Source organism: Phaethon aethereus (genome assembly GCF_964289735.1).
Source record: "Phaethon aethereus genome assembly, chromosome: 5".
Taxonomy (NCBI): domain Eukaryota; kingdom Metazoa; phylum Chordata; class Aves; order Phaethontiformes; family Phaethontidae; genus Phaethon; species Phaethon aethereus.
In genome coordinates this window covers 37,449,865-37,476,367 of record NC_138579.1, presented here as the reverse complement: position 1 = coordinate 37,476,367, position 26,503 = coordinate 37,449,865, and the positions used below count along the sequence as shown (strand labels likewise).

Genomic DNA, 26,503 nt, shown 5'->3' with positions numbered 1-26,503 from the left:
AAGTGAATAGTGCAACAAACACACACCCCCCTCCCCCCCTCCATTAATGCTTCTAAGAGAGTTTGGTGCCATACTGTATTTGTGTGTATATTATATTGTTATGAAGAAATATTACAAATTGAAAATGCATATGAATTGTGATATTCAAGAGGTGTTGGATGAATTCTTTATTTAAAGATTATTTTATTAAAGGATATTAACTTTCTTTCCTGATAGGATAGTATTTGAGTTTTACATAGATTCAGTCAATCTAATAAGGCAGAATCCAGTGGTGATTCTATCTAGTGCAGCAGTGCTGGTCACCTAACATAATATTAATTTCTTCAGATCAGAAATTGGATAGAACTCAACTTCAAAGTTTCACTCAGTAGTTTTAGGTACAAACCTGTCTGCTGGGTTCAGACCAGTTGAAATAAGTGCTCTTTTTTTATCTTCTGTCCCTGGGGTTTCCCTGGAGTTCAGTTAAATTTTTATAGTTCTCCTCTTGTTGTATCACTCATCTCTTTTCATGGCATAAAGTAGACCAATGCATCACAGTAAATGCTTGGGATCAATGGGTATGTAAAGCATTTGATCTCAAAAGATCAGAAAATGAAGAAGTATTGCAAGACTGCAAAACTTGTAGCACTGTCCCTATCCCACAGACTTCCAAGTGTTTCTTCTACTCTTGCTATGGAAGCTAAGGTTGACCAGAAAAGAAAGCGAAGTATGAGGATGCTATAGGAAGGGGAAGGGCTAAGAGTGACTGTAATCTGCATGTTTAGGGAAGAAAAGAGACAATACAGAAATCTAGTAGATAATGGTAGTTTCCATAATGTTTCACCATTTCTATTTTTCAAAACAACATTTTTCTAGAACCAGTGAATCTGGTTTAGCTGAGATGTAAGTCAAGACTGACACTTCTATAACATTTACAAGTAGAGATATTACAGTCTCTCTTAACCCCAGAATTACTCATTTTAATGAATGACAATTCAGCGTGTATTCTTCTAGTCAGGCTCAAGAAATTCTTTCTGATTTTTAAGCGTATTTTTTCTGTGATTTTTGCTGATACTGTGGAGGTATTGTCACTCTTCCATTAGAAATTTGAATCAAAACAGTTGCCCAAAATGAGGGGACTCTTCCTCCCCAAACACCCATATCCAACTGCTACAGCTCAGAGTTTCATTCAGCATTCTGTTACAAAGACTTTTACATTTTTCCCTCGTAAAACAGGTTTAGAAATTAACATGATATATATGCTTGAGAATAATTGTACTCTTGTCTATGGCTGTTAGCAAATGACTTGTACTGTTTTTTAGTTGCTTGACTTTTTTTAAAATTGAAATGCTTCAAGCTAACATTTATTTTAAATATATTCTACAGCAAACTCTTCCAACTTGAAATATTCTGAAGAAACAGAGGTAGATCCTCAGATTCAAGCAGCTATAAAGAAAATGAACAAACTTGACATAATACTGGCAAAAAAACATTTTAAGGAGAGAGCAATTAAAAAACAAGGCAAAGAGATGAGGGCAAAACTCTGGGAAGAACTTCAGGTTAAAAGTGTTCTGCTTATTTTGTAAATAGTGTATTTTACAGTACTGTCTTACAGAATTATCATATTTCACAGATACATTGTTTTATTAAATAACTCACAGTTGGCTAATTAAAATGAAGAAATGGATCTTAAAAAAGTAACTGAATAGGTTTTAATAGGACTAGGCAGGCTTGGGAAGAAGGCCATGGTCCTTAAAAATTGATGTGACCAATAGCCAAATACATAGCAGTCTAGGTATGGTTTACTGGCATAGTCTTATGCTTGAGCTTGCTACTTGCAGGAATAAGGCGAGACAGGAGGTAATGTCTGTGAACCCAGACCTAGAAGCATTTATTCTGCTCTAGTATGACCCTTCTTAGGCCCATCTATTTCAGTACTGTCTATTATTGAAGAAATTAGAGATGCCCCCTGAAGAAGGAATAGGAATGCTACATGTACATGCTACAATACAAATTCCTTCACGTTATTCCTGTCCTGGTCTCTAGCAGTTAAATGTCTCTCTAAGCCTTGAAACATGAGAGTTAGTATTTCCTCTGAGGTTAAGTATTATATAAATTACATGAATACAAATGTCAGTTGCTAAAAAGGCATGATTGCAGTTGGTTTGACTGCATCTTGTAATTTCAATGGATTTGGATTCAGAGCCATACGTACATTGCAGAACTTCCTTGTCTGGTGAAATGTGTCTCCATGTAAGAGACGATATATAACAGAGGATTTAAAGTTCCACTGTGCCTTTATCATAACTTTAGGAGATGTTCAGATAGCCTCCAGAAGAAAATAAAGTGGTAAATAAATGTTGCCAGTGAACAGGGAATTTTTAATAGGGTCTGAAGTTCATTAGACCTGATAAGCAGACAACATATTTTACTTTAAATATATGCATGTATCTGTATATTTATGCTTTGTTTTGAATAGTCTATCAGAACCACTGGAAGCCATGACGAGATAGAAAACACAAAACTTTTTTTAGCTTTGATATCATCATGGCAGGTTACAGCTGGTAAGTAAGAAAGAGAAGTAGATACCCTTTTATATAATTATCCTGTATTTTGATTAATATTCATATTTTTGTTGGATACTATAAAAATAAAGCTTTCAAACCTTTACAGTAAAATAATATTTGCATGTAAAAGTACCTCAATTGAATATTTGAAAAATTAGCTGAAATAATTTTTGCATTATCACAAACATAGAAGTTGTACTTTAGCATTAATTTTGTTTATAGAAACTGCATTTTTTTCAAAGAACTGGCTACTCTAGAAGGATAGAAATCCAGTATAAATAAAGCTTGCATTTTTCAAGTTGATGGCAAACGCAGATGATTTCAGGAAGGATGCATGACTGATAACACTGGTAAATTAAAGTAATGATAGCAGGTATAGGGTAAACAAAGAGTGGAAACCTGCTGAAAAACCTGTATGTCTACCATTTTGGAACATCTGGGCAATAACCGAGGAATTCAAAATTGCTTTGGTAAACAAACAAGATGATGAAGTTACTGATGTGTTGTTACTGGTGGTCTTTGAGTTCGCCAGGCTGGAGTACTTAGTGTAGCAAGGGCAGGCAGTTAAAAAATATTAGGCCTAAAAATGTTACTTAGAAGCTCTAGGGCTGTGGGCCCTGCCACACATGTATCTTGGAGAAAATTTTCATGTGGCAGTGGGAGACAGAGAAGGAAGTAATGGAAATGCCATGGTAAGGATCTCATAATATGACAGGTCCAGGAGGAGTGAAATCCTGAGCCTTTTTAGGAAATAACAACAGAAGTACCAAAAGAATGGGACCAAATTGTGATATTAACTACTGAGTTGTATGTTGGAAGAGGAAGATGCATGCGCAGCCTAGGTCTTGGAACATGGTCCAAAAGAGAGTATGGGTCACTTACCCTAAATTTGATACTGATTTTGTTACATTTAATTCCCTTCTAAAAATATAAGATTCTGAACATGAGAGAGAATTTGAGTAAAAGGGATCATCAAATAATTTAATGTGATTCTAAGGAAAAGATGTGAATATGAAACATGAACTTAGGTTTTTTTTAATTGACTTTTTTCCTGAGAATTCTAGGGAAGAAAAGTTTAAAAAAGTGAAACAATGTTAAAGACATGCTAGCAGACTATTCTCAGGAAAAGACAGGAAGTCTGATAAGATAATTTCTGAGTTTCATTATGATATGACGATGAAGACAAAAGTATTCAAAGTGGAAATGAACACACTGATAAGAATAAACATTTGCATTTTAGTCTTTTAGTAAAAGTCACTTCCATGTTAAGTAGCATTTAAAACACCAAATTCTATAGCTGCATTAAAAGCAGACAAATGATTAATGAAGGATTGAGTTCTTTAAGAGGAAAGGTAAAAAAATGGTTAATGATACAGAGAAGTGTGGAATGTGGTACATAACAAAAAAAGACTGACTCTGGTGAAAATTACACTGAATATCAATAATGTAAATCTATAGGTAGAATAGAGAAAGAAAAGTTAAACTATTTAGAAATGCTTTCTCTACTTGGAGTCAGAAGGACACAATTCTATTTGAGTTCTAAAACAAGTGGTTGAAGCACAGTCTGAAGTATTGGTAGTTTTCTTCAAGAATGCACAGAGGATGTGCATGCTTGCAGTGACCTGGAAAAAGAAAATATTTGGAGTCTTAAAATGTCCTTTTTCTTTCTGTGTCTAGACTCTTCCTGGGACAGACACTGGAACAAACTGTAGACATTCTGCTCACAACATCTTTATTGGGAAGGGCAGGGGGAACAAAACCAGACTGACTTTGTCAAGAATATACCATGTCAAAACTGCTCCAGAGTGGTTTTAAAAAATCTGCTGTTTGAATACTTTGTCTCCATGCTGGAGTTCTCAGACATGTGACAATCACATGCACATTTTGCATCCTGTCCTTCGTCTGTATACCTTGGTTGTAAGGAAACAGAATTGTGGTGCATCCTATCTTTTTTCTTGTTGGGGAGAGAGCAAGAATTTGAGGTGTGAATGGTTATCGCTGAGCAAAAATCTCATCTTTAATGTTGGAATTATGTGCATAATAATGGTAGCAATGTGTGGTTCAAACATTTCAACAAAACTTATTATTACAAGGTAACTTGCTTTTATTTCTATGCTAAAGTTTGGGTTATTAAGGTATGAACACAGAATATGATATGGATGATATTTATAAAGTCTCCAGTAGATGTCAGGATACAGTAAAAAAAAAAAACAGTAGGCAAGCAAGACTATACGGTTGTTAATAAACTCCATGCTTCAACTCCTTTTATTTCAAAGGTAACTCCTTGCTGTAGAGATCATGAGCATCATACGGATTCTGGTGTACCATACTCACAAAACTCTGCATAGTTTAGATTTGTATTTTTCCTCCAACTTGATCTTTATCTTGAATTTTCATAATTATTCATGAGACACACTTTACACTTTTCCCCCTTCTTTATTTCTTGAGAAATGTGGTGGTCATGTAATTTATCCAAGTAAATTTCTTTATCCTTCATGTGTGAGATATTGTAATATGATACCCATGAAACTAGATCTTTTTTAAAGACATTTCAATTAAATTTTACTGAAAAACTTCCTTGCAGATCCCTCCCATGCTAAAGAAGTTGAAATATGTACTCCAGTGTTTCACACACAAATTCATCCAGAAGATTATGATTTCCATAAAACCCAACATAATCAGGGTAAGCTTTACTAATGGTATAGTTTGTATTTCTAGATATGGTAAAATGAGTAGTACAATGAGTGGGTAGTGAAGACTTGGCCTTTGTGGCTAGGCCAATGAAATCAGAAAAAGCAAGGCTGCTTAGTGGAATGGCAACAGTTCTTATTTTTTTTACGAGTGATAAAAGTTTGACTTATCTAAAACACTTTACTCAACACACTAAGAAAACTTTTACTTTGGGGTTTATAAAGCTTTTTTTCTGTCATTGCAAAATGATGAGGTGTGTAACTGATTCATTGTAAAATGTATCATTGGTTGTTCATGGAAATTCTTTAAAAACTTGTCTTTGCTGTTATTCTAAGGTACTGTAACTTTCACTAATAGGCTTATATTCAAGAAACCATCTAAAAATGGAAGAGTGGTGCTGTATACAGTTTCAACTGTTCTGTAATTTTTTTGTTTTCAGGAGAAATTGTATGGCTGCTGTGACAAACCTGTATCTTCAGACAACTCATTTTATATTTTGTTATGCTGGTTATTGTAAAGGCTGCATTGCTTTTATGGATTAAGTACTTTCCGGCAAAAATGAAACATCTGTGCTGATTCTTTTAGACATCACTTGTTTACGTGCACTGTATAGAGGTTTCAAATGCTGGTAGTAGTGTAGTGTGTCCAACACTTCAAAATAAATGGAATTGTGGTTTTGTGCTTCTGTTCTTTCCCTATTTGAAATTCAAATTTATATGGTTGAGTAACTTCTCACATGTGTTGTGACATAAGAAGAATAGCTTCAGCTTCCATTGCTATCAGCTGCAATTGTTTATTTCTTTGTCATCTACCATTCTATGTAAACAGAAGGAATCTATCTGCCTGGTGACTGGCTAAGATGACAAGGACATAATAAACAGGAGTTCCTCAAGGTTGAACCATTGATGGCAGCAGAATCTCTGCTCTTTTTAGAATGTGACTGCATGTTTTAATTTTTAAACTTGGGCCACAGCTGCCTTATCATTTTATCACTTGTCTTAGTCCACAAGTATGTGACCCTAACTTTGTGTTATTAAAAGTTTCTTCACACTGGGTTGAAGCAGTGCTGTGCTTTTGATTTCTCTGTCTTTCTATCATGTGTCTTCATTCCTCCCTTAAAATGAAGCTTGAGCCTCAGCTTCTACCTTAGCACACTCTGAGTTGTGCTGGAGTGTCCTTGAATAGCAATGGCAAGTTTCATTACCAGTATTCAGGACAGCAGTGACTTCTGAAGCTCCCAATACAGGCATAGTTGGGAGTTGCTGTTGCTTGCACTGTTTTGAGATGTTCTACATTCTCCTAGCTCGGGAATGTATGAGATAGAGATCACTTACAACTTAGGAGCAGTAAATTACTTAAATTACTTTTAGTATTTCTGCTGGAGGCTTTTGATATGGTTTCTGAATAGCTAAGACTTTTGTTTTGGTTGCTTTTGGATTTCTGTGTAACAGTTTTCGTAAAGGCAGATCCTGAACAAGAGGAGCTTAACTTGTGAAGAAGAACGTATGTATTAGTTTATAATATTACTTTAGCAGTCTCATCAAGATTGGTACCAAATCTTTGAAATTTGTACCAAGTCTACCAAAACTCGTATGCCAAATTTCTTGAGCTTCAGTCTCTCTTTTACTTACCCAGGGCAATCTTCAGTGTATTTTTTTTATCTCAGTGGTCTGTGTCTGTCCTTCCTTACTTGAATGTGTTGAGATGTTCTGTGTGATAGCTCCCTCTCAAAAACACTTATTCTACAGTTTGAGGAAGACATAGCTTAAAAGTAATGTTTCAAGTATGTTGCATGTTATGTTGGTGTTTGGTGTGTTTTGCTGATTTCAGGATACAACTTGTCATGTTTATATTGACTGGTAAATTCTTGATAGATTCAAGATGTTACCTGGTGATGTTAAAGACCATTTGGGATGCTTTCAGTAAACAGTTGTGCATTTGAACTGGTGACAAGGTTTTCTTGGTCAGATCCAGCACCTCAGTCCTTTAAGGTTTACCTGCAATTTGAGAGTAAGTCTTATTTGGCGAGAATGTTGCACAGGTTTTTGTTCACAGTGTGTAAAAGGATGCATGGCATTTATTTCATGTCTTTGAGAGTTTGCTTTCAATCTACTCACTCTGAAAAAGAGTTACTTCTATGTAAACTTCCATAGCGTATCTTCTATTATCTAACATGTAAAATTGGGGCTTTTTTTTTGTAGGCAAATAGCCCACCCATTTTTCAAATCTCTACTTTCCAGAAAAGCAAAAAGTACTGTGCCTTCTTTTGAAGTAGTTTTTGAGACTTAAGTTGGTTGTAGTTGCTTAGAATTATTATATAATGTGATAAATATTTGCTGTTCGTAAAGGAATTGCTGTTTTAAAACTGGTAAAAGTCTCTGAAAAACACAATATGTGCCCATTTCTGTATGATGGATCGAAACCCATTGTTGAAAATAAAATAATACATGTGATGTTTTCAGAATATCATGTGGCTGTTTAATAGCTTTACAGCTCTGTGATGAGTTTTATTTTTAAAGAAAATTTGTTTTATAAGCTGTGTTATAATAATATCAACTATATCATCTGTTCTTCAGCTGTTTTATTTTAAAAAATGTACTTGATATGTCTCCAAATAGTTCTGTGGTTTTAAAAAAAATTATTGTCTGGTTTTGTAGTGATGATAAAACTGAAACAATGATACAGTTTGAAGGAATGCCGCGGCTTTTAAAGCCGCCATGTTTAACATTTTTGAGGTCAGAAATCAAGAAGTATTTTAGCCTTTGCAAGATTGAATGATCTCATATAATAAAAGCTTAAAAATTAGATTAGATTTTGACAATGGTTATGTTTTAAATATAGCAGTATAGTTTGTATAAATAATGAAAACAGCATGTAAAAAGTCTGTCTATCCACTTTATATGTTTTTTAAAGATTTAAATGGGGTTGCTGTTATTACAGCTCTCATTGAATCAGAAAAACAATGATCACAACTTAGCAACTATTCTTCCTCAAATTTCAGATCTTCCAAGTGAATTAGAAACAAATGAATTCCTTAATCAAGCAGAAAAAATGCGCAGCAAAAGTAAAAACAATCAGGATTTCATTAAAAAGAACATTGAGGTAAGCATTAAAGCATAAATCATTACCATTTTGTTAAATGTTAACTAAAAATAGTATAGAAGTACTTCTGGAGACAGTTGGGTTATTTTACCAGGAATGTTAAAAGCTAATTAGGCATAAGTGAAAAAAACCCTTGCTGTTATAAAGTGTTGTTTATGGTAGAGTACTGTATAAGATAGTTCTCACCTTTGATGCTCATACTGATGGGGATAATACTGCTTTTATGTATCTGCTAAAGAGTACTGGAAACTGAATTGTTCTGTTTCTGCCTGGACATAGCTTGGTTTGACTTTATTTCCTAAGACTTTATTTAAATGTCTTTACTGTTAAGTTAAAGGAAGATGTCCTTATGCATAGATAAGGAATAGTTAGGCAGGTTGTTCATGTATAGCCTGCATGGGACCCTTATTTACAGAAGACTTCTTTCTGTCACGAAGTAGATGCCTTGATTTTCATGTGTTTGGTTGGTTTTTTTCTGTGAAGACCTAGTAGCTATAATGATTTTTCATTCAATGAAAAATATCTGCCCCCCTCGATGTCAAAGACTGTTATAAAATTATCAATTTATTATATGTAGGCTGCTAGATTTTTTTTCTGTCAGAGTGATAGTTTGTATTATGGCAATAAGCAAGATTTGGATGTTAATTTCAGAGTTTAAAAACTTTGTTTTGGTGCTGTTTGAGCTAATAGAGTTCTAAAGTTTATTTTTTATCTTTTTGTAAATATTTCAGCTAGCAAAGGATTCAGGAAACCAGATTGTTATGCTTGAGGGAGAAAGGAAAAGGCTAATTGAACTATTGAAAGATACAGAAGATGGAATTGAGTTGCAAGGTCTTGAGGTATGGCAACTTTAATTTGTACTGTCCTGTTGTATTTGGCTTATTTTTAAGGTAAATCTAAATTTGATTTGGTTTTAGTCCTACCATGAAGTAACCTACTGAGATATGAGAGGAAAGCTGGACAAATCCAATTGGCTTTTTCTCCAAGAATGACTTTTCATTGGCTGCTTTTTTCATTTTACTAACCCTTGGACATCCCTGGCCTCAGAAAAACTGCATAACTTAAAAGAAAAGTTATATATGGGTGGAAGGAGCCTTAGAAGCACAATCAGAGAAGATGATGACCTATTTTCGCTGCATAAAAAGCGAAGTTGTGGCCTATCCATCTGAGTGGCTAGTGCTGTAGTCTCTGGTAGAAGGGCCAGCAGCAACTTCAAAAAAACTTCAAGAGTTTTTTGAAGACATGAAGTTCAGAATGCTGCAACTGGGGAAACAAACATTGATGAAGCTTATGTGTCCATTTAGAAAGATAACATGACATCTTTGTGTGGCTTCCAACTCACTCTGTCTAAAAAGTATACAGAGGAGGCAAAGTCTGCTTAAGTATTAGACATTTATGCTTTAATGTTTTATGCTTTAATAATATTGTTGAAGAGTGTACATTCTGCATACTGCAGTGGATAGCAAGAGCTGAAGTAGACAGAAATACCTTTCCTCATGGAGAGTAAAAAAAAAAAAAGTGTTTGATTCCCCCACCAATCACTGCCTCTAGGAGAGTCTGTGCCACAAAATTATTCCGAGTAATGTGAAGCATCAAACAGTCTTTTGATCTCCCAGTTGTTAGGAGATGGCCTTTATTTCTTAATGCTTTGAGTAGAATGTCACAATGAAGGGGTTCTCAGGGGCTCTGTTGTTTTACAGAAGTAATCATAAGGCTGCTAGGACGGGAAGATCAAATTCGGTTGAAAAATGAACCATACTAGGAACTTATAGTACTTTTCAACTATATATGATATAAAACATGATAAAGATATGTGTTTTCGTAGAATGAACATCTTAAAACTATGAAAACTTGATGTAACACTTCAAGAAACCTGCATTTTAATAAATAAGAAGGAATAAAGCTTGCTTTCTGTAAAGGAATTAGGTGACCTTTCTAATTTGTTTTACATTAAAATGTACATTACATTAAGTCTATAGTAATGTTATGAACTTTTTCACATTTGTAAGTATACACCGAATCACAGTATCTAAGAAGAAAGAGGTGAACTCTGTGTGTTGAATGAACAAAATATATCCAAGGTCTAGTTTCTGTTTAATTTATACAGCTAAAAGTGATCTGGACTAAATTATTTTTCAGTAGGTTGAAGAAAAACTTAGGTGTGATAGACAATTTTTTTTTTCAGTTGTTTCTTCCCATATTTTATTTTGAGTTATTTTCTAATAAGGTGGTGAAGACATGCAAGAGGTGATGCTCTTCATTTCTCTTTTCTAAAATGTGTCTAAAATCTGTCTTTTATAAATTACTGTTTCAGGATATGGGGTAAGGAGGTGAGCTCAGGGTTTTCTTCATCTGAATACAAACTTGTTGTGGAAACAGAGAACTAGCCTATCTGTGGTTTGTGACATTAAACAAATTTGTGATTTACCCAACTTCAGTGTGATTTCTAGGTTGAAACTCGTTCAGTCTGTGGTCCAAAACTTTTCTCTTTACTCTAGGGAAACTAGTAAATATGCACTACATTTTGGCATTTTTAGAGCTTTGTGGGACAAATATAAGTGAAGGAGTCTATATCAGTCAGGAAAACTTGATGGACAAATGTCTAAGATTATATAAATATGCAGTATTTTAAAAGTAACTGTTCTCTCACAGTTAGTAAGCTAAAGTAGAAGCACAGAAAACGTAACCTTTGCTGATCATTGGTATGCAAAGGTTTAAAACTATCAGCCATACTCAGTGCTTGTGTTCATGAGATTAAAAACTTTGAGTTCTGTGAAATTGGGTCAGTCTTCCTGTTGACCGGACATTTGTTCCCTCACTTTACATAATATTTGATTTTTTTGGACATAAACACTGAGCTTGCAAATTGACTTATTCATCTGTGTAAAATACTCATCGGTTAATGACGTTGCACAGAGATGTTTGACTTAACTGACATAGTTTAGCATTAAAAAAAAAAGCAGTGCAAGGCTCTTTGGTCTAATGTTGGTTAGGAGAATTGATTTTTATTGTACTTTTGTTACATGTTAGAAGAGCAAAGTTAAAGCTCATTGGATCATTATTTAATTCATCTTTTGTCTGTGCACTTAGGAAAAGATTCAAGGTATTCTATTAGATCTGCTTGCAACATTTGGCATTTTAATCCCACGTAAGGGTGACAAAATGTTCAGCTGAAACAGTACTTCATCCAGCCTTTGAATAGGAAGAAACTGTGGGGAGAGGGTTGTGGGGGTTTTGTGTTTTGTTTTTCTCCTCTTGTTGGAAAGGTTGGTGTTTGATTAACAGTACTGTCTCTTGTTCTTCTTTCCTGATTAAGGATGTGTTTCAGTTTGAGGAGATGGTCCTTCATTTAATAAACATCAGCATTTAAAGATCCAAAGATGTTTTGAACAGCCTTCTGTTAGTAAACATCATAGCTTTCTGACCTAGAAAATTGTGGCTTTTAAAAATAATTTATCCTTTTGCTGATTGCAAAAGTCTTGTCTCATAATACATAGTTATTGGATTTTCTTTTTCTTTAAGCTAGTCTTCCTCACAGAATTTAGAGGCATTTATGCAGAATAGCTAATGCAAATTCTGACTAGCAATGTGTAACTTTTTTTTGCACCAACTCTCAAGGCATCAAGGCAGTGGAAAAGTATAACATTTATCCAAATGTTGTATTTGGCACATGTCACTATCACATGAGCATGTATCTATAGAGATTTAACTGTTCGTATCAGATATTAAATAGATCACTACGTAGGATGTGTGTTGCTGCATCCTTTTGATACAATGGATGAGAATGGGAATGGTAGTTTGTGGGTTAGTCTAGTCTGTATTAGATCAACTCTCTAAAGAAAACAGCTCCTAAATCTACTGCCAAAGTAGAATAAAAGAAAGGATAATACTTAGTTGCTTAAACCTGTCTAGTCTGGAGATGGATTTTTTTCCTCTCCCACATTTGAATTATATTACGGGTGAGGCATTTCCTGTGACTGCTTTATAACAAAGATCACAAGGAAATTATCAGCTAATGAGTAATCTAGACTGCTTCAAGCTGGCCCAGGTAACTGTGCAGCTAATAGCCACTTTCATCTTATTTCATTCTGACTTTTAAAAAGCTGGTGCAAGCACATTGGCTAAAGTAATGTTTTGGAGGTTATCAATCAAGGCAGAGCTGGCAATGCTGTATGGATTCCTCTGTATAGTGTAATGTGAATTAGATAGCTTCACTTGACTTGTACTACTACATATGTCAAATATCCAAACAGCACTTCTCACTTTTTTAAAAAAGTGTTTTATGAGTATTTAAACTATTTTAGAAGTACATATTCATGCTAATCTAATTTTCAAAGCTGCAGGGGTATAATTTGTTTCAGATGTTCCATGGTAATAAGCACTGACTGTGCTTTTATAAAAGTATTGTTTTGAGTTAACACACAGGAAATATTGACAGGACAGAAGCTCATTTTTTCCAAGCAAAGCCATCCTGAAAATACAAAAGAGAATGTGTGAGTCCATTTAACCCTGGAGTACAGTGACAACTGGAGTAATTTGGATCCTTGGAGCATTGAATATGAGAGCATGGGATATAGACACTAAACTGTAGGTGATGAGCCCAGCTGCAGCTTAACTGGCTCCTGTAGAGTCATTTCTGTGTGTTTGCACTGTGCTCTTCAGTGTCTGATTAGGGGTTGGTTAACAAGGCACAAGTGTCGTACCACATTGGATACTTATGACAGTCACTGTCTCACCTGAACAGATGCTTCCACAAAGCTGGCAAGCTTTTAGAGACATTTCTGAGTGGCTCTTCTGGAGTCAAGTCACGTCCAGTCAGGCTTACTAGTTGTGTCATGACAGTTGTATGAGAAAACATTAGAAGACCTGATTTTGTTTCACAAAAGAGATGACTCTTTTTTTCTGTTGTGTTTATTTGCTTATTTATTTATTTATTTCATATGGAGGTAATTTATGACGCATGTTTGGGGTATGCTTTTTTCTTTTTGCAACCAGTGTGCTTTAGGGTAATGGGGATGAACCGGGGATGACCTCATAGCAGTGGTATTGTAATTGGAAGCTGATATTTCCTTCTCCTGTGTGGATGTGGCTGCCTGAATAGCTGGAGGACTAATCTGGAAGCTGTAAAGGAGTGGTGGACATGAATCCCTTGCAAGACAGATGTTGAAGTCTTAGGGCAAGGTGCTGTCCCTCTTTTCTTAGGAAGAAGAAAGGAAACCAGCAATACACTCATGTCCTCCCCCACATCTCTGCCCTTCTAAGGACCTACCTGGTGTTTCTTTGCGGTCAGGACAGAGATGCAATCTGCTAGTGTCATTCCCAGTGCATGGTGGTTGTGCAGACTTGCTTCTCTGAGTGTGAGACAGGAGTGCCAGGTTGCTGTGGAGAACCTTCATCTGTTTGTGAATATGAGCTCATTTGTTTGGGCTAAGTGGGCCAAGCTCACTCATAATATGCAACTAGGAGCACATATTCATATTGGTTAGTCAGGTGTTACTGCTATCAAGAGGAAAAAGTCATGTAAATCACAATCAGGAAAAGAACTCTGTGTTCTGTCTCTCCCAGTATTTCTGTGATAACATACTGGGGCTCTAGAAGGGTGGCAGCTACTTACCTTGGAGTTTTTGCTTTCCTGTGGATGCATTGTTTTCTTCTTTGGTGATACATTGCAAGTGTCACAGTACATGTCATACCCTCATTGTGGGATTTGGCTTCAGTTGGTTTCTGCCACAGCATCAAGCTCTGCAGTTTCATTCCAAGCCTGGTTTTGGTGAGGTTTTCTCTCTTTTTGACTCCTTATCAGATGAAAAGTGGTTATCTGTAGGCATAGTTGCTGCTTGTATTTCCTTCTTTGACTTGCACAGGAGTCTGTTGCTTCCACTTCCTTCAGAAGACAATAGAGAGTAGTGTATTATGTTCCACTTTATTTGGACTTCTAATGTGCTGCTGTGCTGGTGTGATTGGGTGTGTACCAGAATAGATGTGTCTGTATTTGCTGCCAGGCTTTGAGATGCAAGTTCATTGGAGAAGTTTGACGAGATGTGTTCAGTGTAGTTGAGCAGGTCTCATTTTTATGCCTGTTCATTTACATTTGTCGTTTTTAAAAGCAAAAAATATCTTGCTGTCTCAAGATTGCTATATGGTCAACTCTCTGTACAGTTCTTTGAACTTAAGCTGTAATATGATGTCTCCAGAATAAGTGTGCAGACATGGAGTGCCGAGATGCAAGGTGTAACAGAAGTCATACAAGAAGATGTTGAGTGCAATTCTAGTGCAGTTTCTGAGGGGTGTACTTTTCCACTTCAATATTAGCATTGAAAATGTGAGCTTATAGCATGTCCTTGGTGTTTTCTGTCTCAGGACCGGTGGATCTATGTCTGCCTTTAAAATCTGTTTCCTTTGGGGATGAGGATTAAATATTTTCTGTATCTTTTAATAGGAAGATGTATCTGGCTGGCTTGCACCAGGAGAAGGGTACACACCTGAACCAATGGAATTTCATCACCTGAATGAGATAGACGTTAAGCTTCAAATACTACTATCTGATGGGGATTTTTCTGCAATTTCCAGTTCTTGCTCAAAACCCCCAAGCCGGATTTATCAGGTATATTACAGAACACAATTTATGCTGCAGATTTCTTATTTGACGTTTGTGTTGAGATCTGATGTAAATTAAAATACAGCATGTGTCTGTATTTGTATTTTTTGCGTTTTTCTTTAATATCATCTATTTGTTCTCAAAGTATATTTGTTAAAAAACGGAGTGGAATCTAGGGCTATTGAAATCATGTGCAAAAATATGTTGTATTTTGAGTAGTATATAATTCAAGGACTGTTTTGGTTTTTTTAACATTTGTTGATTCCACACTTTCAATGAGAAATTTCATATGCAGGAACTGGTAACTTGGATGTTTTAACTGCGTGAGGGCCTCAGTGGTTTTGTCAGCATAGTAACGCATTACCCGTGATAATTCATCTTTGGGAATTAGAATTAGGTTTTTTCTTATCTCAGGATTCCAAAAGTACCTCTTCACTTATGATCTGAAAGCTAGAGCAATTACTGATAAGCAATGGTAAAGACTGTAGAAAATTGATTGAAATTGTATGTCCCTTGTTTTTAATGGCCTTTGTCTTTTTCCCATGCCAGCAGTATTAAGAACCTTTGGAGTCTCAGCCTTGAGAAATGATTGTTTGAATTTTGTACATAGAAGACTCAAATTTATCCCATGCCTCGGTAATGTTGCCCCTGATACAATGGGAGAAATACAACATAAAATACCATAATTCCGATTTTACATTAATTTGCACAAAACTTACTTCTGTAAAATTTACAGTTTATAGCCAGAACAGGCATATCGGAGGCTCTGTAAGAGTGCACGTTGGCAAAACTGTTTTCAGTTACCAGAGTATGAGAAACATCTCTTTGAATGGCTAAAATCCCTATGGGCTGTTTTTTCTTTTTCTAAAGAGCACTTTAATGTCTTTTCTTTTTTTTTATTGACTTCTTTCTGAACATCGGGTTTTGTTTTACCTCTAGTAGTATATTCTGTTGCTTTGACAGTTCCGGAGGAGTCCCATTTTGATGTTGATCATTTAGCAACTGGGGTTTAATGTGTGAAACAGCGACTCCCTCTAGTGGGTAATCAGTTACGTAAATACAGTTGTTACCCAGGAACTTCAGATTCATGGACCTGAGCTTGCCAATGGTTGCTGGATCTTGTGCTCACTGTTATGAGACATCAGCTAGTGCAACTGCTTATGATAATGAACACTCTGTGAACGTTTCTCGAAGTGGTGGTTATTGCTTCCTTTTCAGGTAAAAACTAAGAAGTGTTTGAATAGAGTATTCAAATAGAATATTCAAATAGAACCCTCACACGTTTCTCTTAAACATTGTGCGAGACAAAGTATTTGTTGGTGAGACTGGTATTCAAAACCGATAGTGATAATCTGGTGTTGTTCAAGTCTCGGATAAGTTTCTATTGATTTCTTTTATTCAGAGTTTCAGCTTAGGTTGTATCACTACTTCTCCCATAACTGAGCTCAATTCTGTAAACTTAATTGCTAGATAAAGATGTTGGCACAGATGCTATGGAATGCAAATTTAAATGCACTGCAATATTTACTCCTTAGGAGTTTTTGTTTTTTTTAAAGCTTGTGTTGTTTTTTTTTTTTAAGGTGCCAGGAGAAGAAAAAAAAAATCCTGAACGTACAGAATTTATTTTGAATTAGTCTAGTTGTTATGGGACACAAGTCTGATTTGGAACATGGATGTCCGTTGCTTTAGAGAGGAGGCTGATTTCAGTGACATTAATCTTTCTTCTAAAAATCAGCGCTTAAATTCTTTCTGATTTCCATGAGATGTGGATTTCATCTGTTGTGGTTGAGTAGGGTATAATGCATTAGTATTGGGGAACATTGGGAAAAAATTGTTAGTAAAACATCTGCTTGGATTTTCGCTTAGAATTTTAGAAGTAATTAAAAAAAATATCTTAGGATTGCATATTATAAAGCATGTTCTTTTCTTCCAAGAATTGCATTAGATATAACTTTCAAAATGCAAACACTTAGTCACCACTGGCCCAATGGGGAGCTCTTTTCTGCCACTGGTAGATACTTTGGCAGGATATAGGATCTGTGCTCTGACTCTGAAATCTTTAACAACTGGCTTTAATTATCCTACAGTACCATAGCTGAGCTGTTACAGAGGAGCGTACAGATTCATCTTTTTGTGCAATGAGTCCAGCTAGATTCAGGCTGCTTTTCCATGACTAACGTTCTCTTTTACATGGAAATGTTTCTCATCAGAACTGTTATTTCTCTCTGAAACATTTCTTTGTTCTGATGCCAACTTTATTAAATATTTAAAAATGCTTCTTCTGTCTTCCTTAATATTTTTGGGAAAGACCAAATTAAGTTGAATATAACCCTGGAAGAGACAGGAAAATGGTAGGATGAAGAATATGAATTGTAAGAGTGTGTGTGATGAGTGCAGTTACCAGCTTGGAAAAACTGGAAAACTACCTGAAAGTAAAAGGAAATGGAGATGGTGTTTAAAGAAACAATAATATCTGTCTGCTTGACTGTCTTATACAACATTAAACTAATTATTTTTATATTACCTTGATGAATTCTTTCATACCTGACTGGGCTTCTTTTACCAGAAAAATATTCCATTTTTCAATTATAGCAGTAGACTATAGTTAACAGTTTAAAACTAAATAAATACTCAAAATGAGAAAAAATTCTGAAGATATACTAATGTTTCAATTAATGAACTGTTTGATAGCCTGCATGTGGCTGCACTTCACCAAAACAAATGATTTTGTCAGATATCTCTCTTTCAAGGTATGGTTAGAAGCAGGTTTATAAGCTGATCAGCCAGTTTTGTGGCTCAAGAAAATTGTATGGCACACATTGATCTTTCTTTAGGTGGGATTTTGTTTTTATTTATTTATCGAATTTTGGAAGAAAGGGAGTGCAACAAATAATTTTAACCATTTCAAATACTGGATATTTCTGTTTTGCATTACAATCATTACAGCTTTGGCTGTTGCTAGATACTTGTATCTTCCCTTGTGTAACATATCTAACAGTTTTATTTTCTATCTCATCTTAAAGATTTTTAGATCTTTATTAATCTCAAATGAACTTCCATTTCTTTACGTGCTATGTAATTGAAACTTAATGTTTTGAAGTATTTGAAACATCGACAAAAATTTTTTTTTTCTGTGATACAATGCTTTTTATGTTTATTTAATGACATCTTGAGAAAAATACTAAAAAATTAGTAAGTGGGAGACAGTCTTAACTTTGCCTATATGGTGTGAGTTCTGCTCAGTTACTATTTGGGGGTGAGAGAAATGAGACTGCAAGAACTTTCTGTGAAAGCAGCAACTTAATATCTGACAACTATGAAGCATTGAATAGATTATTATGAAAGGAATACAGAATGAAACAGGAAATAACACTGTGCTGCTGTACATATCTGTAGTGCACCATATAGCTTGACTATTGTGCAGTTGTGGTCCCCAGATCTCAGAAGCAGCACAGAAAAAAAGGAAAACTGGTTGCCAGAATGCTCAGAAGTATACAATTGCTTCTATGCAAGGAGTGACTTACACAGAGACTTTCTTCAGTTTGGAAAAAAGGAGTAGAAGGGAATGTGATTGAAGTGTGCAAAATCATGCTGATCAGAGAGAGAGTAACAATAGTAACAATTTTTTTTATCATCACATCTAAACAGAATTACATCACTTGTGGATGATGTTGGAGAAATGTTGAAACAAGTACTTTTTAGTGCTGTTTTCTGTTAAATGTTCATAGTTCAAGTTTTATCCAGCACACTCTGATAAGAATTGGTTAGGTATCATGGCAGAGATCAATATTCAAGAAAAGTTTATGGATAATAAAATCATTGTATTTATCCCTGTTAAGAATTTCTCTTGATAGAACAATACTGTCTTACTAGAGAAGCAACCAGGCTTAAAATCATACTGAATGTGATTAAAAGGAAATATAACTTATGATACATAGTTTTCCTAAAGTTTGAAGAGGTTGCTCATAAATGCTTGCAGCAGTTGAGCTGCCTGTAAAATGAAACATGTATGCCTGAAACTATTTGAAAGACTAGGACAGAAATCTGTATAAAGCTTTGCTTCAGAAATGTGTGTTGAAAAGAAAGTGAAAAATTTGAAGGTAGTAACTTTTCTCTCACTGTCACCGTTTTAAATCTGGCTGGTATTGCAGCAATGATATTTTCGCAGATGCTGTTTGCAGTGTGAACTCTGTTCTTCACTGAAGGCTGAGTTCATATAAAAATATCAACCAGTAGTCCATGCATACAACCCCCCAAATAAAATACTGGGAAGTATAATACAGTTTTTAGTGAATTCTCAGTACCACTAGTTGCATACTCTTATAGTTGTATTCATAACATTGCTTTTTAAAACAAATCATAACTGCAGCTCTGATCCATGCTGGGCACTAACTGCTCACATGACAATGCCTCTTTATATGCACCGATCAAAAGATTGGATTTAGAAATGTAATTGCAGAAATAGCTATAACTTATTTAAAAAAAAAAAAGAAATACGATACCATCATCTTCCTCCCCACCCTTCCATGAACAATTTCACTTGTATTAAAATCCAACACCCCCCCCCCCCCCCCCCCCTTATTTGAATTCCTTGGGTTCTTCTATACAATCTTTGGTTTGCAAGAGAAAGCCCTGTTTTTTCCAATTACAACATAACTTTGCTGTTTTGCCAATACTTGTTGTTCTTAAGGATCTAAGTTACGTGTAATGTTGAACCTTGAATACATAATGGAAACTATGCATTTGACAAATTTGAAATTGACACATCATTCTAAACATTTCAATGTTTTCTTGATAGAAGTCAAAAGAGCACTCCTCTGGCTTTGAGGCAATATGTTTAATTTCTGCCTGTTCTTCCTTTTGTCAGGAGTCTCTCGTTTATGCAACCAAAAACCTAGAAGCAATTCCAGGTGAAAAGGTTCTGCGAGACAATAAGGAACAACGTGATCAACAAAATCGTCTGAAAGAAATAGATCATCAGCTGAAATCCCTAGAGAGAAGTCTTGTAAGTCTCCTCTTTTTGTTGTATTTTTTCCCCCTTAGTTTGAAAACTTTGGAGTTTATCATTCCATGAGTCTTAAAAAATTCTGCAACCTTGTGTAAATTCCTGAAGGAATCCCCAAAGAAATATACAAGCAAAAGTCTCAAATAATTTTTCTTCATCTGGGAAACATATTTTTCAGTCACAATACATGTTTCCCATTAACATGGTGTGAAAGAAATTATTCTCCCCTCTTCCTCCCCAGAGGGCAATAGCATAAACAATCATATGTAAATACATCCTAAAAGGTGGTGGGTTTTTTTTTATGGCTCATATAATTCAGTGTTCTTTGAAGGACCAGGTCTGGTGGGAATGTTGTATATACTAAGTTATTGTGGGATTCAGTTTTGCTGAATTCATTTAGTGTATTTTTGTAACTTAATCTTCATTTAATATATTGCATTTCATAGGTGCAAGGGCCTTTAAAATAGGAGCATGTAAGTAAAATGGTAGAAAAAATCATTACTGTTTTAGAATAAGTACATCTCATCTCATCTTTATTACTATTTTGAGTAAAAGTAGGTAGGGAAAAGGCAATTTAAAATCTAAGAGGATCCTATTGTTAACCTAGTAGGCAGAAATTATGTTTATTTGTAAGTCATAGAGCCAGGACTGACAAATCAAAACTTATGTGCCTCTTTCAAGTGACATATTACTATTCTTTTCTCTTTCAGTTAGTATAATTTATTACATTACTTTCAAATTACAATAAGAAAATTTAAATAAAGACTAGTGACAGGGGAACCTCAAGGACTTCAGGAATCTTTTAACTTGTTATGAAATATACACTGTAAATGTGCTGTTTGATCTGTGCTGAAAGAGCTACAAAGCAGCCTATACAGAAGAGAATTAGGGAGAAAATACATAAAACACAGGAAAAAAAAAATCTTTAAACTAGATTCGAAGGGAGAAGGGGATAAAACCAGGCTCACTAGAGATGAGCCTAGGGGTGGCGTGCCAGTATTGGGGGTGAAATCGATAGCCCAGCTCAAGTGCATCTACACCAATGCACGCAGCATGGGCACCAAACAGGAGGAGCTGGAAGCCATTATGCAGCAGGTCATCTATGACTTGGTGGCCATCACAGAAACATGGTGGGATGACTCACATGACTGGAGTGTTGCAATAGAGGGCTATAAGCTCTTTGGAAGGGGTAGGCAAGGAAGGAGAGGCAGTGGGGTGTCTCGGTATGTTAGGAAGCATTTTGATTGTATAGAGCTCAACAATTGTGATGATAAGGTCGAGTGCTTATGGGTAGGGATGAGTGGAGAAGCAAACAAGACAGATATCCTGCTGGGTGTCTGTTTTAGACTACTCAACCAGGACAAAGAGGCAGACATAGCATTCTGCAAGTGACTGGCAGAAGTCTCACAATTGCTAGCCCTTGTTCTTGTGGGGGACTCAACTTACCAGACGTCTGTTGGAAATATAACACAGCAGAGAGGAAACAGTCTAGGAGGTTCCTGGAGTGTGTGGAAGATAACTTCCTGACACAGCTGGTAAGTGAGCCTACCAGGGGAGGTGCCTCGCTTGACCTGCTGTTTACAAACAGAGGACTGGTGGGAGATGTGATGATCAGAGATTGTCTTGGGCTTAGTGACCATGAAATGACAGAATTCTCAATTCTTGGTGAAGTAAGGAGGGGGTTCAGCAAAACCACTACCATGGACTTACAGAAGGCAGACTTCGGTCTGTTCATGACAGTGGTTGAGAGAGTCCCTTGGGAGACAATCCTGAAGGACAAAGGGATCCAGGGAGACTGGACATTCTTCAAGAAGGAGATCTTAACAGTCCAGGAGCAGGCAGTCCCCATGTGCTGTAAGATGAGCTGGCGGGGAAGACGACTGGCCTGGCTGAGCAGGGAGCTTTTGCTGGGACTCAGGGAAAAGAGGAGAGTTTATCACCTTTGGAAGAAGGGGTGAGCAACTCAAGAAGAGTATAAGGATCTTGTTAGGTCACGCAGAGAGAAAATTAGAAAGGCAAAAGCCCAGTTAGAATTCAATCTGTCCACAGTTGTAAAGGATAACAAAAAATGTTTTTACAAATATATTAACAACAGAAAAAGAGACAAGAAGAATCTCCATCCCTTATTGGATGTGAGGGGGAACATAGTCACCAAGGATGAGGAGAAAGCTGAGGTACTGTGTATGAGGTTTAACAAGGCCAAGTGCTGGGTCCTGCACTTCGGTCACAACAACCCCATGCAACACTACAGGCTTGGGGAGGAGTGGCTGGAAACCTGTTCGGCAGAAAAGGACCTGGGGGTGCTGGTTGACAGCCGGCTGAACATGAGCTGACAGTGTGCCCAGGTGGCCAAGGCGGCCATACAGCATCCTGGCCTGTATCAGAAATAGTGTGACCAGCAGGAGTAGGGAAGTGATCGTCCCCCTTTACTTGGCACAGGTGAGGCCACACCTCCAATCCTATGTTCACTTTTGGGCCCCTCACTACAAGAAGGACATTGAGGTGCTGGAGTGTGTCCAGAGAAGGGCAACGAAGCTGGTGAGGGGCCTGGAGAACAAGTCTTATGAGGAGCGGCTGAGGGAACTGGGGTTGCTCAATCTGGAGAAGAGGAGGCTGAGGGGAGACCTTATCGCTCTCTACAATACCCGAAAGGAGGTTGTGTTGAGGTGGGTGTTGGTCTCTTCTCCCAAGTAACTAGCGATAGGACGAGAGTAAAAGGCCTGAAGTTGTGCCAAGGGAGGTTTAGACTGGATATTGGGAAAAGTTTCTTTACTGAGAATGGTCAAGCCTTGGAACAGGCTCCCAAGGGAAGTGGCAGAGTGTTGTGGTTTAGCCCCAGCCGGCAACTAAGCACCATGCAGCTGCTTGCTCACCCCCCCACGGTGGGACATGGGAGAGAATTGGAAGAGTAAAAGTGATGAAACTCATGGTTTGAGATAAAGACAGTTTAGTAGGGAAAGCAAAAGCTGCACACACAAGCAAAGCAAAACAAGGAATCCATTCACCACTCCCCACGGGCAGGCAGGTGTTCAGCCATCCCCAGGGAAGCAGTGCTCCATCACACATAATGGTTTCTTGGGAAGACAGACACCATAACTCCAAACGTCCCTCCACCCCTTCCTCCTTCTTTGTCCCAACTTTATATACCAAGCATGACGTCATATGGTATGGAACATATCTTTGGTTAGCCTGGGTCAGCTGTCCTGGCTGTGTCCCCTGCCAGGTTCCCATACACCTCCAGCCTTCTTGCTAGCAGGCCAGGATGAGAAGCTGGACTGTCCTTGACTACTAGCACCAACTCAAAACATCAGTACACTATAACATTTTCTCATTCCAAATCCAAAACTTAGCCTCCCAGTAGCTTCTGTGAAGAAAATTAACTCTATCCTGGCTGAAACCAGGACATGGAGTCACCATCATTGGAGGCATTCAGAAAACTTGTAGACGTGGCACTTCGGGACATGGCTTAGTGGGCATGGTGGTGTTGGGTTGGCAGTTGGACTTGATGATCTTAAAGGTCTTTTCCAACCTTAATGATTCTGTGATGCTGTGAAAACCGGATGAATTTACAAGGAGAGTCCTAAGATGATACAGTTGTAATTTGTTTGGCCTTAAAGCCGATGTTGGTATTTGTTTTTTATGTTGGATGTCTCATAACCTTCTTAAGAGCGTAAGAAGAAAATCTGTTTCCTTTTTTTTGTACAAAACTTTGATGGCTTGCCTTGCTCAGGTGAAGTCAGGAACAAAACTGCTGAAGATTCAAAAGAGCATTACTGCATTTACCGAGCTGGCAGTAGTGGTTAAAACCTGGATATATATGCATATTTTTAAGATTTTAACATCTTTTTTTAGTGTTATTTTTCTGCTTTGAGATGAGAAAGCTTTTGTTTCTCCACAGAATGTGCTATGAGATGACAGCTGGCATGGGTGACCTGACGAAACTGGATTTTTTAGTAGGAAACCCCAAGTATTTTGGTATATTAGGAAGAGATATCAGTATAGGTAATTGACATAAGACGTGTGCAGATGAAGGAGGTGGTGACTGAGAATAATGAGCATGGATTTACCGAGGGTAAGTCATGCTTGACCAACCTGATTGCTGTCTTTGAAATGATGACTAGATCTGCTCTGTAAGCTGGAGGTCAGGGCTGTCACTCACTGGGAGTTAGGCTGGAGGAGTGGGCTGACAGGAACCGTATGAAATTCGTAAAGGACAAATACAGAATTCTGCATTAGAGAGGAATAACTCCTTCTAATAACAGTGGAAGGCAGAGCCTGGCTGGCCAGGGAGCAGCCTTGCTGGAAAGGACCTGGCATCACTGTGGACAATAGACTACACATGAGCCAGCAGCGTGCCCTGCAGTGGTGAACGTTAACAGTGTACTTGGCTCTATCAACATAAGCATAGCCAATAGATTAAGGGAAGTAATTACTCCCCTTTACCTTGTACTCATAGGACTCTGTCTAGAGTATTGCATCCAGTTTTGGGCTCCCCAGTAAAGAAAGGTGTTGATACACCTGAGCAAGTTCAGCAGAGGGCCACCAACATGATTTGGGGCCAAAGCACTTGACCTCTGAGGCTGAGAAGACTTGGTTTGTTTAGCCTGGAGAAGAGATGGCTCAGGCAGACCTAACAGTAGCTTTCCAGTAACAAAGAGGATGTTGCAGAAAAGTCAGAGCTGTAGTATCTTTACTGAGTTACATGGTAGGAGAACGAGAGGCAATATTCATAAATTGAAATGGGGAGGTTCCAACTGAATTTAAAGAAAAATAAATACCTCTGAGGGTAATTAAGAATAGGAAGCCAGTTGCATGGAGAGACTGTGAAATCTCCATCCTTGAAAATTTTGCAGACCTGGGTGGACAATGATCTGATCTCATAGCTGGCACTGTTTTGAACAACAGATTTGACTGGAGACCTCCTGACATGCCCTCCCTTACCCCAGTCTGATGATTTTTTGATTCTACAAAGAAAAGAATCAAGAATTTTTATGCATTTCTCAGGTAGTAATCTTTCTTTATTATCACTACACTGAAGGAAAAAAATAGTGATTTTTCATGACTGTACATTGTAGAAATTTTTCTTGTGTGTAGCTGAATTTAGTGTTTTTCATGCAGTCATAAAAACATTAATATGAGTTTGTTTTGTCAGACCAAAAATCCATGTAGTCTACCTTTTGGCTTGTGGAGGTCTTTATTCAGCAAGCAACCTTACCTTCTGCAGTAATCAGTGTTAGGACAAATACTGTTCCAGTTGCCTTTCATCGCCCTCCAAAAGGGATCTCCAGTGCAGATCAAAAGCTTTGTGATTCAGATAGCAGCATAACCACAGTGGTATAATCTCAATTACTGATACACTGTCACTACAGTTACATATGCAGGGTTTATGCTGGTAGAGCTGGAACTGCACAGCCAATATGTTTGGACTTCTAGCAGGTTTCAAGCTAATTTGGATACAACTACATGCCGTTCCATCTTTTCCTTTTGAGGAAAAGGCTAGTTGACACATTGTTCCTGATGTCAGTTAACTTTCTGTATTTATGGATTATGGGAACAAAGACTTCAGACAAGGAGACAGTGATTGCTTTAGAGGCTGTTTACTTATACATATGTGTCACTACCATAATGCAGCATATTTAGCTCTTATCTGCTCACAGTACCAAAACAACAGCACACCTGCATTTTAATACACTGCTCTATTATGTTAGACAAAAGATAGGAGGCAAATAACTGGAGGAATTATGTGGACCTTCAGTATACTTAATAGGTTAATGAGTAAACAGATAAAATAAGCCTGCACATTGTCATCTTTTCCTAGTCATTGACCTTTATATCACTTTTTGTCACTACTGACCTTGTTCATGAGGCAAACACAATCTGAGGAAGTGCGTCTGGGAACTGTACGATAGTCTACAGCGGGCCTGGGAAATGCAGTGGGCTGCTGACTCATTCAAATGTTTTGTATATAAATGGGTCAGTTCCAAGTCTTGGTTGGGTTATAGCAGTATTGTTTGGTATCACATTACACACAGGCTGTTGCAACATACCACGCATTTTTTCCTTGGCTAGATTGTGTGTATTTAGAACTCTAAATCCATAGACTGTAATGTTATTTTACAGTGTTTATAAACATAGAATGTGTCGTCTGTACCAATGTGTAACTCATGGCCAGACTAGCATTGCTGTGTGCTATGCAGCACCAGGTAAGGCTTCTTCAGGGGCACATACTGTGTCATCTTATCAGTTCCTGCTCTGTAGCATGACTCTGAGATCATAGCATATGGATATGAAATATTTGTGTATTAGGTCCTCTGCGAGATACTTTGGTTGCCAGTGTAAATAAAGAAGTATTCAACTCTGAAGGAAAGTAGGTTTTTACTTCTAACAGTAAAATAAATAGAAAATGTACACTTTTTTTGTGTGAACAAAAAACAGCCTTCACAAAATACTGCTTTTTAAAGTTTTGTGTCCTTGATACATTCTAATCTTATTTCTGGAAAATACAGTTATTACTAGAGAACATTGGACAAAACAGCATGGTATCACCTTCTGATGCAATGT

The 26,503-nt window shown here is 37.0% G+C and overlaps 1 protein-coding gene across 1 annotated transcript in view; it reads left to right on the top strand.

The window, feature by feature from the left end:
* Positions 1-26,503, top strand: part of FSIP1 (fibrous sheath interacting protein 1) — a gene marked incomplete at both ends in the record, with an annotated part of 84,256 nt that overhangs the window by 3,743 nt on the left and 54,010 nt on the right. Inside the window, 7 exons of the mRNA XM_082000005.1 lie at positions 1,366-1,538; positions 2,459-2,543; positions 5,131-5,229; positions 8,239-8,339; positions 9,071-9,178; positions 14,779-14,943; positions 19,805-19,942. Coding sequence (XP_081856131.1) covers positions 1,366-1,538; positions 2,459-2,543; positions 5,131-5,229; positions 8,239-8,339; positions 9,071-9,178; positions 14,779-14,943; positions 19,805-19,942 — 869 coding nt within the window. The remainder of the gene's footprint in view (positions 1-1,365; positions 1,539-2,458; positions 2,544-5,130; positions 5,230-8,238; positions 8,340-9,070; positions 9,179-14,778; positions 14,944-19,804; positions 19,943-26,503) is intronic.